This window comes from Schistocerca gregaria, chromosome 7 (assembly GCF_023897955.1).
Source record: "Schistocerca gregaria isolate iqSchGreg1 chromosome 7, iqSchGreg1.2, whole genome shotgun sequence".
In the NCBI taxonomy this organism is placed as follows: domain Eukaryota; kingdom Metazoa; phylum Arthropoda; class Insecta; order Orthoptera; family Acrididae; genus Schistocerca; species Schistocerca gregaria.
Genome location: NC_064926.1, coordinates 138,839,812 through 138,856,166, shown reverse-complemented (window position 1 = coordinate 138,856,166; position 16,355 = coordinate 138,839,812). Strand labels below are relative to the sequence as shown.

General features: G+C 40.4%; 1 protein-coding gene across 7 annotated transcripts in view; it reads left to right on the top strand.

Annotated features, from left to right (window-relative positions):
* The window catches only part of LOC126282204 (mucin-17-like), a 59,532-nt gene that overhangs the window by 2,105 nt on the left and 41,072 nt on the right, over positions 1 to 16,355 (top strand). For 3 of the 7 annotated variants that reach the window (XM_049981747.1, XM_049981743.1, XM_049981744.1), the window contains exon 2: positions 9,074 to 9,145. The exons of 3 other annotated variants lie outside the window; for them this stretch is intronic. Coding sequence is in view for 2 of the 4 variants with exons in the window: in XM_049981743.1 (XP_049837700.1) it covers positions 9,144 to 9,145 (2 nt within the window). In the remaining 2 variants the exon portion in view is untranslated. Of the gene's footprint in view, positions 1 to 9,073; positions 9,146 to 9,165; positions 9,186 to 16,355 lie in introns of those variants that run through there. One more of the 7 variants, XM_049981748.1, reaches the window with a different exon arrangement.

Below are 16,355 nucleotides of genomic sequence, written 5' to 3'. Positions count from 1 at the left end.
ACACGGGAAAAATATATTAAAAACAAAGATTCCAAGACTTACCAAGCGGGAAAGCTCCGGTAGACAGGCACAATAAAATAACACACAAACACACAAAATTTCGAGCTTTCGCAATCGGCGGCTGCTTCGTCAGGAAAGAGGGAAGGAAAAGGAAAGATGAAAGGATGTGGGTTTTAAGGGAGAGGGTAAGGAGTCATTCCAATCCCGGGCGTGGAAAGACTTACCTTAGGGGGAAAAAAGGATAGGTATATAATCAATCTCTCTCTCTCTCTCTCTCTCTCTCTCTCTCTCTCTCGCACACACACACACACACACACACACACACACACACACACACACACATCCATCCATCCATCCATACATACACCCACATCCTTTTCATCTTTCCTTTTCCTTCCCTCTTTCCTGACGACGCAGCCGCCGGTTGCGAAAGCTCGAAATTTTGTGTTTGTGTGTTATTTTATTGTGGCTGTCTACCGGCACTTTCCCGCTTGGTATGTCTTGGAATCTTTGTTTTTAATATATTTTTCCCATGTGGAAGTTTCTTTCTATTTTATTTACATCATTAATTTGAACCTACAATTACGTTTGTTATTGTCTCTGTTGCATTTCGAAATCTTTTCTATCATCTTACTTTCTCTTTTTGTTTATACAAGTAGTTACACTTTGTATTCATCATCCCTTTTTCCGTAATCTACCTACATTTTATCTTGCCTAATTATAATAATACGTAATTTACTTCCAAACCATAACCTAAAAACTTAAACGCTTTCAACATTACTGCTGCTATAAAATCCACTGTTCCAAGTTTACAAACATTTCGTGTAAACTCTTGAATACTATTTCACAGCTTCAGTTCCTTTCACACATTAAACAACCATCTCAGCTATTTCCAACAACTTTCGTTTTATTTCCATTCCCGTTTTTCCCACATAACCGATCATTTTTTAACAGCTTCCCACAGGTAAACTGATGTCTACTTGTTTGTGTGTGTGTGTGTGTGTGTGTGTGTGTGTGTGTGTGTGTGTGTGTGTGTGCGCGAGTATATACCTATCCTTTTTTCGCCCTAAAATAAGTCTTTCCGCTCCCGGGATTGGAATGACTCCTTACCCTCTCCCTTAAAACCCACATCCTTTCGTCTTTCCCTCTCCTTCCCTCTTTCCTGAAGAAACAACCGTCGGTTGCGAAAGCTAGAAATTCTGTGTGTGTGTTTGTGTGTTTTATTTATTGTGCCTGTCTACCGGCGCCGGCAGACAGGCACAATGAACAAAACACACACACAGAATTACTAGCTTTCGCAACCGATGGTTGCTTCTTCAGGAAAGAGGGAAGTCAACACAATCTGGAACCACAACACCCCAATTCAGTAGTTAACCTTTCCTCCAAACCCCTCTCCCAATCCGAAACCTCTGTCCTATCCAAAGGCCTCACCTTCAGCCCCACTCCCAGGTTCAACCAAACTGCCCTTGTCAAAGATTTACTGTCCTACACTCGTAGTCTCTGCTGGAAATATCACTTTGCCATGAAGAAAAATAATCCTGATCCCACTCCTAATGATCCAACTCCCCAAGACACTATCCAAATTGAACCCTGCCTGGAACAGTTCCGTCCTCCATCACAGCGGGATCCACCTCCTCTTCCTCAAAATCACCCTCTCCAAACCTTCCAGGAATTTCTCACTTCCAGCCTTGCCTCTCAATATTTCTTGAAAAACCTTAATCCTACTCCCAACATCACCACAGCCGAAGCCCAGGCTATCCGTGATCTGAAAGCTGACCAATCCATCATCATTCTTCCGGCTGACAAGGGTTCCACAACCGTGGTACTTGATCGTCGGGAGTATGTGGCTGAGGGACTGTGTCAGCTATCAGACGGCTCTACATACAAAGTTTGCCAAGGTAATCCCATTCCTGATGTCCAGGCGGAGCTTCAAGGAATCCTCAGAACCTTAGGCCCTCTACAAAACCTTTCACCTGACTCCATCAAACTCCTGACCCTACCGACACCTCGCACGCCTACCTTCTACCTACTTCCTAAAATTCACCAACCACTTTCTCGAACGCCTGGAATCCGTACCCAGTCTGTTACCCCCGGAAACCATCCTTGTAACCATTGATGCCACTTCCCTATACACAAATATCCCGCACGTCCAGGGCCTCGCTGCAATGGAGCACTTCCTTTCACGCAGATCACCTGCCACCCTACCTAAAACCTCTTTCCTCGTCACCTTAGCCAGCTTCATCCTGACCCACAACTTCTTCACTTTTGAAGGCCACACATACCAACAATTAAAGGGAACAGCCATGGGTACCAGGATGGCCCCCTCATATGCCAACCTATTTATGGGTCGCTTAGAGGAAGCCTTCTTGGTTACCCAAGCCTGCCAACCCAAAGTTTGGTACAGATTTATTGATGACATCTTCATGATCTGGACTCACAGTGAAGAACAACTCCAGAATTTCCTCTCCAACCTCAACTCCTTTGGTTCCATCAGATTCACCTGGTCCTACTCCAAATCCCATGCCACTTTCCTAGACGTTGACCTCCATCTGTCCAATGGCCAGCTGCACACATCCGTCCACATCAAACCCACCAACAAGCAACAGTACCTCCATTATGACAGCTGCCACCCATTCCATATCAAACGGTCCCTTCCCTACAGCCTAGGCCTTCGTGGAAAACGAATCTGCTCCAGTCCTGAATCCCTCGACCATTACACCAACAACCTGAAAACAGCTTTCGCATCCCGCAACTACCCTCCTAACCTGGTACAGAAGCAGATAACCAGAGCCACTTCCTCATCCCCTCAAACCCAGAACCTCTCACAGAAGAACCCCAAAAGTGCCCCACTTGTGACAGAATACTTCCCGGGACTGGATCAGACCTTGAATGTGGCTCTCCAGCAGGGATACGACTTCCTAAAATCCTGCCTCGAAATGAGATCCATCCTTGATGAAATCCTCCCCACTCCACCAAGAGTGTCTTTCCGCCGTCCACCTAACCTTCGTAACCTCTTGGTTCATCCCTATGAAATCCCCAAACCACCTTCCCTACCCTCTGGCTCCTACTCTTGCAACCGCCCCCGGTGTAAAACCTGTCCCGTGCACCCTCCCACCACCACCTACTCCAGTCCTGTGACCCGGAAGGTGTACATGATCAAAGGGAGAGCCACGTGTGAAAGCACCCACGTGATTTACCAACTGACCTGCCTGCACTGTGACGCTTTCTATGTGGGAATGACCAGCAACAAACTGTCCATTCGCATGAATGGACACAGGCAGACAGTGTTTGTTGGTAATGAAGATCACCCTGTGGCTAAACATGCCTTGATGCACGGCCAGCACAGCTTGGCACAGTGTTACACCGTCCGAGTTATCTGGATACTTCCCACCAACACCAACCTATTCGAACTCCGGAGATGGGAACTCGCCCTTCAGTATATCCTCTCTTCTCGATATCCGCCAGGCCTCAACCTCCGCTAATTTCAAGTTACCGCTGCTCATACCTCACCTGTCTTTCAACAACTTCTTTGCCTCTGTACTTCCGCCTCGATTGACATCTCTGCCCGAACTCTTTGCCTTTACAAATGTCTGCTTGTGTCTGTGTATGTGTCTGCCGGCACTTTCCCGCTTGTTAAGTCTTGGAATCATTGTTTTTAATATATTTTTCCCATGTGGAAGTTTCTTTCTATTATATATATATAGAAAGGAATCTTTGGAATCTTTGTTTTTAATATATTTTTCCCATGTGGAAGTTTCTTTCTATTATATATATATATATATATATATATATATATATATATATATATATATATATATTGGAATGACTCCTTACCCTCTCCCTTAAAACCCACATCCTTATATATATATATAATAGAAAGAAACTTCCACATGGGAAAATATATTAAAAACAAAGATTCCAAGACTTACCAAGCGGGAAAGTGCCGGCAGACAGGCACATTAACAAAACACACAAACACACACACAGAATTGCTAGCTTTCGCAACCGATGGTTGCTTCTTCAGGAAGGAGAGGGAAAGACGAAAGGATGTGGGTTTTAAGGGAGAGGGTAAGGAGTCATTCCAATCCCGGGAGCGGAAAGACTTCCCTTAGGGGAAAAAAAGGACAGGTATATAATCAATCAATCTCTCTCTCTCTCTCTCTCTCTCTCTCTCTCTCTCTCTCTCTCGCACACACACACACACACACACACACACACACACACACACACACACACCCTTTTCATCTTTCCTTTTCCTTCCCTCTTTCCTGACGACGCAGCCGCCGGTTGCGAAAGCTCGAAATTTTGACACAGACACAAGCAGACATATTTAAAGGCAAAGAGTAAGGGCAGAGATGTCAGTCGAGGCGGAAGTACAGAGGCAAAGAAGTTGTTGAAAGACAGGTGAGGTATGAGCAGCGGCAACTTGAAATTAGCGGAGGTTGAGGCCTGGCGGATATCGAGAAGAGAGGATATACTGAAGGGCGAGTTCCCATCTCCCGAGTTCGGATAGGTTGGTGTTGGTGGGAAGTATCCAGAAAACTCGGACGGTGTAACACTGTGCCAAGCTGTGCTGGCCGTGCATCAAGGCATGTTTAGCCACAGGGTGATCCTCATTACCAACAAACACTGTCTGCCTGTGTCCATTCATGCGAATGGACAGTTTGTTGCTGGTTATTCCCACATAGAAAGCGTCACAGTGCAGGCAGGTCAGTTGGTAAATCACGTGGATGCTTTCACACGTGGCTCTCCCTTTGATCGTGTACACCTTCCGGGTTACAGGACTGGAGTAGGTGGTGGTGGGAGGGTGCACGGGACAGGTTTTACACCGGGGGCAGTTGCAAGGGTAGGAGCCAGAGGGTAGGGAAGGTGGTTTGGTGATTTCATAGGGATGAACCAAGAGGTTACGAAGGTTAGGTGGACGGCGGAAAGACACTCTTGGTGGAGTGGGGAGGATTTCATCAAGGATGGATCTCATTTCGAGGCAGGATTTTAGGAAGTCGTATCCCTGCTGGAGAGCCACATTCAAGGTCTGATCCAGTCCCGGGAAGTATTCTGTCACAAGTGGGGCACTTTTGGGGTTCTTCTGTGAGAGGTTCTGGGTTTGAGGGGATGAGGAAGTGGCTCTGGTTATCTGCTTCTGTACCAGGTTAGGAGGGTAGTTGCGGGATGCGAAAGCTGTTTTCAGGTTGTTGGTGTAATGGTCGAGGGATTCAGGACTGGAGCAGATTCGTTTTCCACGAAGGCCTAGGCTGTAGGGAAGGGACCGTTTGATATGGAATGGGTGGCAGCTGTCATAATGGAGGTACTGTTGCTTGTTGGTGGGTTTGATGTGGACGGATGTGTGCAGCTGGCCATTGGACAGATGGAGGTCAACGTCTAGGAAAGTGGCATGGGATTTGGAGTAGGACCAGGTGAATCTGATGGAACCAAAGGAGTTGAGGTTGGAGAGGAAATTCTGGAGTTGTTCTTCACTGTGAGTCCAGATCATGAAGATGTCATCAATAAATCTGTACCAAACTTTGGGTTGGCAGGCTTGGGTAACCAAGAAGGCTTCCTCTAAGCGACCCATAAATAGGTTGGCATACGAGGGGGCCATCCTGGTACCCATGGCTGTTCCCTTTAATTGTTGGTATGTGTGGCCTTCAAAAGTGAAGAAGTTGTGGGTCAGGATGAAGCTGGCTAAGGTGACGAGGAAAGAGGTTTTAGGTAGGATGGGAGGTGATCTGCGTGAAAGGAAGTGCTCCATTGCAGCGAGGCCCTGGACATGCGGGATATTTGTGTATAGGGAAGTGGCATCAATGGTTACAAGGATGGTTTCCGGGGGTAACAGACTGGGTACGGATTCCAGGCGTTCGAGAAAGTGGTTGGTGTCTTTGATGAAGGATGGGACATCTCTGCCCTTACTCTTTGCCTTTAAATATGTCTGCTTGTGTCTGTGTATGTGCGGATGGATATGTGTGTGTATGTGTGTACGAGTGTACACCTGTCCTTTTTTTTCCCCTAAGGGAAGTCTTTCCGCTCCCGGGATTGTAATGACTCCTTACCCTCTCCCTTAAAACCCACATCCTTTCGTCTTTCCCTCTCCTTCCTGAAGAAGCAACCATCGGTTGCGAAAGCTAGCAATTCTGTGTGTGTGTTTGTGTGTTTTGTTAATGTGCCTGCCTATATATATATATATATATATATATATATATATATATATATATATATATATATATATATATATATTAAAAACAATGATTCCAAGACTTACCAAGCGGGAAAGTGCCGGCAGACAGGCACAATGAACAAAACACACACACACACACACACACACACACACACACACACACACACACAGAATTACTAGCTTTCGCAACTGATGGTTGTTTCTTCAGGAAAGAGGGAAGGAGAGGGAAAGACGAAAGGATGTGGGTTTTAAGGGAGAGGGTAAGGAGTCATTCCAATCCCGGGAGCGGAAAGACTTCCCTTAGGGGGAAAAAAGGACAGGTGTACACTCGCGCGCACACACACACATATCCATCCGCACATACACAGACACAAGCAGACATATTTAAAGGCAAAGAGTAAGGGCAGAGATGTCAGTCGAGGCTATCTGTGTGTGTGTGGTGTCAGTATATTACTTCAATTTTAATTTTTTTAATAAATAAAGACACTCGGAGCAGTTATTAAATGTGATTATTTACCGTTATTGTTATTGCTGTGGTCTTAAGTCTGAAGACTGGTTTGATTCAGCTCTGTACACTACACTATGTATGTGAGAGCCTCATCATCTCCAAATATCTACTGCTCGCTGTATTCATGCCGTGGTCTCTTTATTATTAAGACAGCTCTATTCACAAAATATTCCCAGTTATCATGAACTCATTCCGGAAATGTATTTTGTTTACTATTAGGTTAATTTTTATTTTAATGAACTGGATTAGTTGATCAGTAAAGCATACAGGATGTTCCTGTAAGAGTGCGCAGAAATGTAACAGGACATAGAGAAGGCTCCATGAACAATTTGAGGTAGGAAACCTGGGTTTGGAAAAGCCAGCTTAAGGAGAAGTGGAAATAAACTTATCTACTGCTTTGTCTAGCATTGCTGTTTTCCAGCTTATTTCCAGCTAACATGCGTAGAAGTTTACTCATACTGTGCTGTTTATTTACATGTACATTCCTTATTTTCTACAAGGAACAACGAGGACAAGCCTGATTAGTAGGAAGTCATGATGCAGGTATTGTTTACTTTAGTTGTCCATAAGGTGGCTCTGTTGTATCATATTTACATTGTCCCATGACAGAATGTGCTATGAATCAATGACAGACTCATGTTTGTTGCAATGCTCTTGCAGCTGATAGGCTGTGCAGGGAACGATTTCCTATCAGGCATCATCTGTCATGACGAGTGTTATTTCTCTCAATTGACAAATATGGGTTACTGGTTCATTAGGAAGAAGAAACGAGGGACCCGGCAATTAGAGGACCACATGAGGGATGTTTGTCAGAGTGCGTCAGAATCTTGTTCACTGATGTCATGCTCGCATTGAGGTTTCAGCACATTTTTTAAGATACATCACAGATGGTATGTTAATTGTGTCAGTGATGGTATTAGCAGTTAACTGTAACTAATGTAAATAAAAAGGTACATAGTCTTGTAATTTTAGTTCTATTATCTTCTTAAGCTGGATTCTCTAACCTCAGGTTCCCTGCCTCAAATTGCTCAGTGGAGCATCTTTTATGTCCTGTTAAATCTTTGCACACTCTTACAGAAACACCCTGTATATAAAGAAGTAATTTCAATGTGATTTTCTCAAAAGAAGAAAAAAAAGAGAGAGATTCTATTCCAAAGGACACCAGTGTTGGTGACACTTTTCTTAACTGTATTGATCCACCTCCTCCTTGGCTAACATACATATTTTTTGCCATTTATAGTCATTTCAAGGAATTCCTTGTCTATCCTAGTGTCTTCTATCTGTCTCTCATAACCATACCCTCCTAATCTAGATTAATGGAGCTTTTCCACTACACTATGACACATGCATCCATCCTGTTTTGAGTCGTTACCATTCTCCTTTTGTTTTCGCCTCAGCAAACTTCATTTCAGCAGCTTGGATTTGATTATTCTCTCTTTCAGTGCACAGGTCTTCAGTGACTAAGGCTGGTTAGATTTGCCATTTGTGGTATATGGTTGTCCCAAAGGAGGCACCTTTCTTGGTTGTAAAACTGGGTAGCTTTGTGTGTACAGTTCAGAAGTTCAGTTCACATTTCTCAGAAATGCATAATTAGTAGCAATGTCTTTCATGTGTTGAGCTATCCAAACAACTAGTATTTTAGTAATTAATTAATGGTACCCTTTTTTAAATACATAGCTGAGTTTCACTCATTCACCAAGAATTTAAAACATAAAAAGAGAGAAGTGAAATATAAACAGGTAACAGAAATAGGCCTATCTGTGGGTCTCTTCTTCATACTCCATTCCCCCCCTCTGCTCCTCAACTCAGATCTGAACTATTTTCCCTTGGGCCATATTATTTCTGTCTCCTTACCATATATTTTCCTAGCTCCTGTTTTTGTCTTGTAATTAGTAATTGAGGAGTGATTTTAAAAGGCATTTAGTCCTGGTGTTTGTGTTGTATACATACAATTTCTGTGCTATTTGCAATGTACATGAGTCCTTTTTCGCTAGTTTTCTTATACAGCTTGATGACTTTTGTGACATTCTTGTTACCAAAAAAAAAATAATTTCTTTGCAAACAGGTTACACAAACTTCATATTAACCTGTCTGTTTTAAATCTGTTTTATTTGTTTACACAGAATTGAATTGACTGAACTCAGAAAACATTAGAGATGTACTGGTGATATTTGTGTTGATGCAAGATAGTTTGGCAGAAATTTTTAAAGCATTGTGCTTTCCATTTTCTTCTTTGTTTTACACATTACATTATAAAGACTGAAAAGGCAATTGTAATCACAGTGACTCACCACATCTCTAGGGATTCAGTTATGCTGAAGGTCTATGGGAAATAAATACCAAAGATAATTTGTGGAAAATAAATAAAACAATTCAATTTCTTTTGTTGGCAGCTCCACAGGAGTAAGGCAGCTTAAACATCTTCTGCCCCCACTTCTCAATTCAACTAGTGGCAAAGAAAACATGTGCGTACAATAAAACTTTTAATTTATTGAGACCAATAAGGTAACAAAATCAGACCTGATTTACCTTAATATGAATTAATTTTAATGAAAATTCATGTTTTGACTATGGAACGGGTTTTGTGTGCCTAATTTTGAAGTTTACATTCACTGGTGGCAAATTCAGTGAAATGCTGTACATGAAGTGTGATTCTTGTGTGTTATCTCTAAAAAATTTATAGTGTGATAGCGAAGAGACTGGAAGTTTGGAAAGAAATTGAGACTGAAACGTTCAACAATTTGGTAATTGTGATGCAACGTAACTCGTTTCGGAATTCAGAGTAAGTGATGATGTCTTTTCTAATCCAATAACAGTACCACTTTATCACATTTAAAATTCAGTCTGAACATATGAAAGTTCCAGGATGCAACAGGTTATCTGCCATATTACATTCAGTGTAATCTACATTTCTTGACTGAAATTTGTCATCTAATCTGTCTGCCTAAATCTTTCCATGAAAGATCTGATTTCTCTTATGTTATTGTGATGGTGATTTCTCCCAGTGAAGGTGAGAGTAAACAAAATATTATGGCATTTGGAGGAGTATATTGGTTTAAAATTTCATGAAGATCTAGCCACAATGAAAAACATCTTTTTTTTCATGATTGTTACCCCAGCTCATTTATCATATTGTGACACTGTCTTCTGTATTTCATGACTAAACAAAACAAGCTGCTCTTTTTTTAACAGTTTCAATGTCCTCTGACAATCGTGTCTGGTAAGGATCACATAACACACCTCAGTACTCCAGAAGAGGATAGACAACGGTAGTGTAGGCAGTCACTTAGTAGATTTATTGCACATTATAAGTGTTTTGCTTAAAAATCTCATTGATGGTTTGCCTTCCTCACAACCTTCTCTAAGTGATAGTTCCGGTTTTAGTTGTTTATAACTTTTATCTCTAGTTTCTTACAGGATTTTGCAGTACAATTCTTTATTTTGTCAAATAGTAAAAGGTTTGTACATTGCGTATTTCTAATGGTGAAAGAAAACTTTAATATGCAGGAAACATGTCTTTTCTCTCATTTGTTTACTTTACATTAACAAGCTTGTCTTCGCACTTCCTCGAATCTCTTAGCTGCAAATACTTAGATTAATGTTGATGTTCAAGGTAGCACAAGAGATTGAAAAAAAAAAAAAAAAAAAAAAAAAAAATTAGATGGCAGCCTGTCATCCCTTAATTTGACTTAATCAAGTTCATATTATATTTTAAAATATCATTAGACTGAGTTTCACACACACACACACACACACACACACACACACACATATAATGCTACTGCACATCATGTGTGATATAATAGTAGCTTAACATTGTCATGACGACATCAATCCAGCACTCCTTTCCTCCCGTATCACTGTATGTTGCGCATCAGAACTGCAATAAGCGTAGCTATTATTATCGTGTTTTTTGTTTTGCAGTTTCGACTTATTCCTACTTATAATTATAATTATTCAACACATCTCACACTAGTACAAAATATCTCTGTGTAATACTTGTCACAAGAAGATCTATATATTATAACTGAGAAAGGTTTACATGTTGAAGTGCCGAGTTGTTTCACATCAAATCACGGTTCTTATGCATTAGACTGAAATGTAATTTATCACTGTCTGGTGACTCGATATAAGGCAGATGCCTTTCTTAAATAAGAGTGTAAAAACACGGTTCCACAAACTTGTGTACCAGTATTCTTAATGTAAACTTGCTGTATAATTCTTGAGCATATTTTAAGTTTGACTATCATAAATGTCTATAAGAAAGAAAAACTTCTATTCACAAATCAGAAATTATTTAGAAAGTATCACTAATGCGAAACTTAGCTTGCCCTTTTCTGGCACAGTATCCTGCAGACCATGAATGAAGAGCAACAGGCAGATTCCTACTTTTCTAGAAAGTGTTTGGCACAGAGCCGTTTGAAGACTGTTGACATAGGTCTGAGTATACAGAATAGGTACTCAGCTATTTGAGTGGCTTAAAGACTTTTTAGCTAATAGAACTTAGTGTGCAGTAGTGCCCCAGGGAAGTGCGATATGAACTCTGTTGTTTCTTATGTATGTGAACAATGTGACAGATAGGGTGCGCAGCACTCTACAACTGTTTGCTGCTCCTGCTGCTGCTGCTGATGATGTGGTGTATGGAAAAATGTTGGCATTGAATGGTTGTTGGGGGATAGAGGATAACTTTGGTAGAATTTCTGTTTGGTGATGTGAATTACAACTTGCCCTAAATGTGAAAAATTGTAATCTATTTCAGATGAACAAGAAATACAATTCTGTAATGTTTGGTCATTGTGTCAGCATTGTGCTGCTTGAACGAACCAGTAATGTCCATTAAATTTTAGGCATATCAATGTAGACTGACATGAGATTTATTTAGTATTTTAAGATTGGTTGTAGGGAAAGTGAATGGTTGACTTTGGTTTATCAGAAGAATTCTAGGAAAGTGTAGCTCACTTATAAATGAGGTTACACACGTAACACATGTGAGAATCATCCTTGAGTACTACTGAAGTGTTTTGTGTACCTACCAATTTGAATTAGAGGAAGACATTAAAGGAATTCAGAAGTGTACTGCTAGATCTGTTACTAGTAGGTTTGATCAACATGTATGAGAGAAATGTTCCAGAAACTCAAATGTGAATGTCTGGAAGGATGACAATGTTCTTTTCACAAAACACTATTGAGGGAATTTACAGAACTGGCATTCGGGACAGACTACAGAACAATTCTACTGTGCCAATGTACATCTCACATAAGGGTTATCAAGACAAGAGAAGGGAAATCAGTGTGTATAGAAACATATAGTAGGTAATTTTTCACTTACTCCATTTGTAATGACGCGGTGGTACAAGGTCTTCTCCGCCATGCAACATATAGTGGCTTGTAGGGTATGGACGTAGGTAGTTTTTCCTGGCTGCCTAACAGTGTCACAGGACAGGTGTATTATGCAATTTGTGAGGAGGGGGGGGGGGGGGGGTCAATTACTGGATCTGAAGGATGATTCATGATTCATCCAAAAGCTAGCAACATTCTCAGTCTAGTTCATATGGCTATCAATGCCACAACTGTTCAGTGAGTTGTTGTCCTTACTTTTTATGTTAATTACTTATCAAGAAGGTAGTTTATATTTAAAACCATTTGACCTCATGGATAAAAAGTTTGGCATCTAAAGCATATCATATATTACAGGTGAAACGTAAGCTTTTCGCACCTTCAGGCACCATTATCATCAGCGATAAAAACAGATGGTGAGGGTGGATGAAGGCCTTTCTAGAAATTTTGTTCCACTTTTTAATGACACATTGTGCTAACTTGTAGAAATTTATAATACTTTTTACATAATTTTTTGGCAGTTCCCTTGGCCACAGCACCTCCAACAATAGCTTTAGTGGCAATGTGTAATTTCCTTTCTCAAGACCTATGAAGACCAAATAACTGCTTACATTTCTTTCCATTCTCTTCTTCATGATTTGTCTTACGGTAAAGATATTATTTGCACATCACCTGCCTCTTCTAAAACTATTTTGTTCTTCCACTTCATTTACAAACTTCTCTATTCTTGATTTTAAAATACTCTTGTACACCCTGCTAAATGAACTTATGCCATGATGATCGTTAGACACCTTCTTGCTTCCTTTTTTGTGTGTTTTTTCTATCTTTAAAAAAATTCATTTATTTCTGGCATTCTTGTATGTGGAAAATGGAAAGCAAAACCACCACTCAAGAAAAAAATATGAAAAATGTTAAGCGGTTTAACTGCAGATTTTAACACAACAGTAGTTGACTTGCTGTGGCCTTAAATACACTGTTGGTAGTTTGTTGTTGCCCGTTCTATGAAAACGTCCATAGCTATGGCTAATTGTTGGTTAGTTTGTTGATGTCTTGGTCATAATTTTGGTGTTTTTTAATTTTTTTTTTTTTGTGGAGACATACATATACAACTTTGCTTCCTCCATTTTTTCCCCAACATTTTAGGCTTTTATGAAACAAATTGGTTACACATGTATCATTCAAAGTATTTTCCATCGCTGGCCATACTTTCTTAGATCTTCTGGGCAGTGTATGAATCCCCCGTCAAAAAAAGTGTTTATCTTTTGAAGTGATCCACGAATCGATCAAATTTGTGACTTCTCCATGAGATCAGAAGTGTTGGTCAGGCAGCCCTTGGGCCATTGATCTAAATAGGTGATTGTCAGAGGGAGTAATGTCTGAAGAATATGGCGGGTGGGGTAGGACGCTTCCAAGTATTTTTTGACCTCTTCTGCAATGTTGGATCAAGCGTTGTCATGCTGCAAAATCACTTTATCGTGCCTCTCGCTGTATTGCGGCCATTTGTCTTTCAGTGCTCTGCTCAAATGCATTAATTGCATTTGATAACGAGCACCTGTGATTGTTTCACTTTGTTTTAACACCTCATAGTACACAATGCTGAGCTGGTCCCACCAAATGCAGAGCATGATTCTTCGAACCGTGAATATTCGATTCGGCTGTTGACGTGCAAGCATGGACGGGATATCCCCATGATTTTTTGAATTTAGGGTTATTGTAATGAACCCATTTTTCAACCCCCGTCACAATGTGATGCAGAAAACCCTTCCGTTTTTACCTCTGAAGCAGCTGTTCACAAACACACAAATGCTGTTTAATGTCTCTTGGTGTCAGCTCGCACAAGAACCAAGTTACTTCTTTCTGAATCATGCCCATAGCTTTGAGACATTTTGAAATAGTTTGCTGTGTCATTCCCACTCATCTTGCCAATTCTTCTTGAGTTTGGTGCGAGTCTTCTCTCAGAAATATCTCAAATTCTGCATTTTCGAAAACATTCTCTCTTCCATCACTATGCTGATCTAGGATGTTAAAATTACCATTCCTGAAGCGTTGAAACCACTCACAACACGTTCTTTCACTAATAGCGTCCTTGCCATATGTACTTGAGACCATTCACTGAGACTTGGCTGCTGTTTTCTTCATATTGAAACAAAACAGTAACACCTCCCGCAAATGATGAGAATTAGGCTCGTAAACTGACATTTTCAGTCAAGAACAACTTTATGATGCTGACACAAATCGACTAATGTTTGAATGAGGCTATGTTGACCGAGATCCAAACTAACTGCGTGATATCTGCTATCTGTTTCTTTTGACTGCTACTTACCACTGTTGCCACCTATCAGCAAGTGGTGGCAGCAAAATTGTAAACCTTGTATAATTTACAGTTCTTGCTTTTCAGTGCCTACAAAATCAGAGTAACCTCCAGAAGTTATGATTTGTTTGGAGTTTTTATGGTGAAACGAAAATCTTGTGATGGGAAGGCAGTGAACACATTAATGATAACCATCTATAAGGCATTTAAGTAGGCACTTGAAAATGATAGCCCAATTTATGATTTTGCATTCCCTTTTAGAGCACACATCATATACAACTATGTTGGATAATGTAATGTTGCTCTAGTCATTCTGCAGTAGCCTGTGTGCTTTCTGGAGTTCTGAGACTCATTTTAGTTTGTGCTCTGTTCGAAATCTGTTACCAGTATATCTCGAAGATATTTTATGGAATACTCACGCGTCACATTTCTAAGTGTACTATTTCAGGTTTTCTACATAAAATGTTTCATTGCAAAGTATTTGGAGGTTTGTTTTTGTGTAGATTCACTGGAGTGTCTAGTTCTGGACTAAGCAGCCTTTAAACCAAATGTTTTTTGGTGGTATGTTGTTGATACTTTCATGGTAGGGCCCCAGGAGTTGCGAAGTAATGAAATTTTTGCACCATCTCAACTCCACTAGTAAGAACGTTGTTTTCACCATAGAAACAGAAATAGATGGTTGTCTGACACTCTTTGATATTTGGATATTGGTTTGAGTGGTGATGCTCTGTGTCATTCAGTTTACCGGAAGCCCACTCTTGCGAACTTATATTTACAGTCTTCAAGTTCTTAAGTGAATCAACAGGGCATTATCTGTTGAAGCAAAAAACCAGCAATCAAACAAGAATAGTAGTTCACCTACAAAATCGACAGCTTTTCTTGTATTTATTGTTAATGTTTTGTTGCATATAGCATCATCCTCTTTAAATTTCAAGTTCAAGTGATTTTCTGTCCTCTATATAAGATTTTAGATATTGGATTGCTGAAGTATAAGTTGGAAAGTTGCTGATCACCATATAGCAGAGATGCTGAGTAGTATGCAGCTCAGCATCTCCCCTATATGGTGAGTAGCAACTTTCCTTCTCTAATGTTGCTACAATCCTTCCTGGATTTTCCATTAATTGTAGTATAAGTTGTTGTTATGGTATATCAAATTCCTTGAGAAGAGTAATGTGGCTTACATAGATCAAACTACATATGCAAACCATGAAAGGATGTTGCATAGAACATCAATGCTCCACTGAAATAGAAATTTAAACTACATGCAAGATTATAAGGACAAGACTTATTGTCATAGGTAGCATCAAATTGTAATTGAATATTTCTATCGATCACTAGACTCACCTCCTGATGTAACAAATAACTTCAGAGAAAACATGATTAGCTAGTGTGTTAACTCTCCAATCATACTGTAATCTTCTGTGGAGACATTAACCATTCATCAGCCAGTTGGGAAAATTAGTGTTGTTAGTGGTGAGCATGACAAGATATCCTGTGAAACTATACTAAATGCGTTCTTTGAGAACTGCTTAGAACAGATAGTTCAGAGCTTCACTCATGATAAACTTGTATTATACCTAATGGCAACAACTAGACTTCATCTCTATAAGGATGTCCACTTCAAAACTAATACCTGTGACCATAAGGTGGTTGTGAGTGACCATGATGTGGTTATCAAAGTGCAAAGGGCAACTAAAACAAATAGAAAGTGTTGCATGTTTAGTAAACTTAATAACAAAAGGAACAGGGGCTCAAGATAAAAAGAGTAGTTGACCTCGCTCTGGAGAGATATGTACCTAGCAGAACGCGTGCGAGAGAGAGAGAGAGAGAGAGAGAGAGAGAGAGAGAGAGAGAGAGAGAGAGAGAGAGATGCTGAGTGGAATGTCTTTGGCTGTCTAGACAGCAATGAATGAAGCCTTCAGTGTTTGTTGTAGCAGAATATTGTCAAATGATCTTTCACAAAACCTAAAGAAATTTTGGGTGTATGTAGACTGTTGTGCCACCAAAGTCCACATCCACTCATGGAT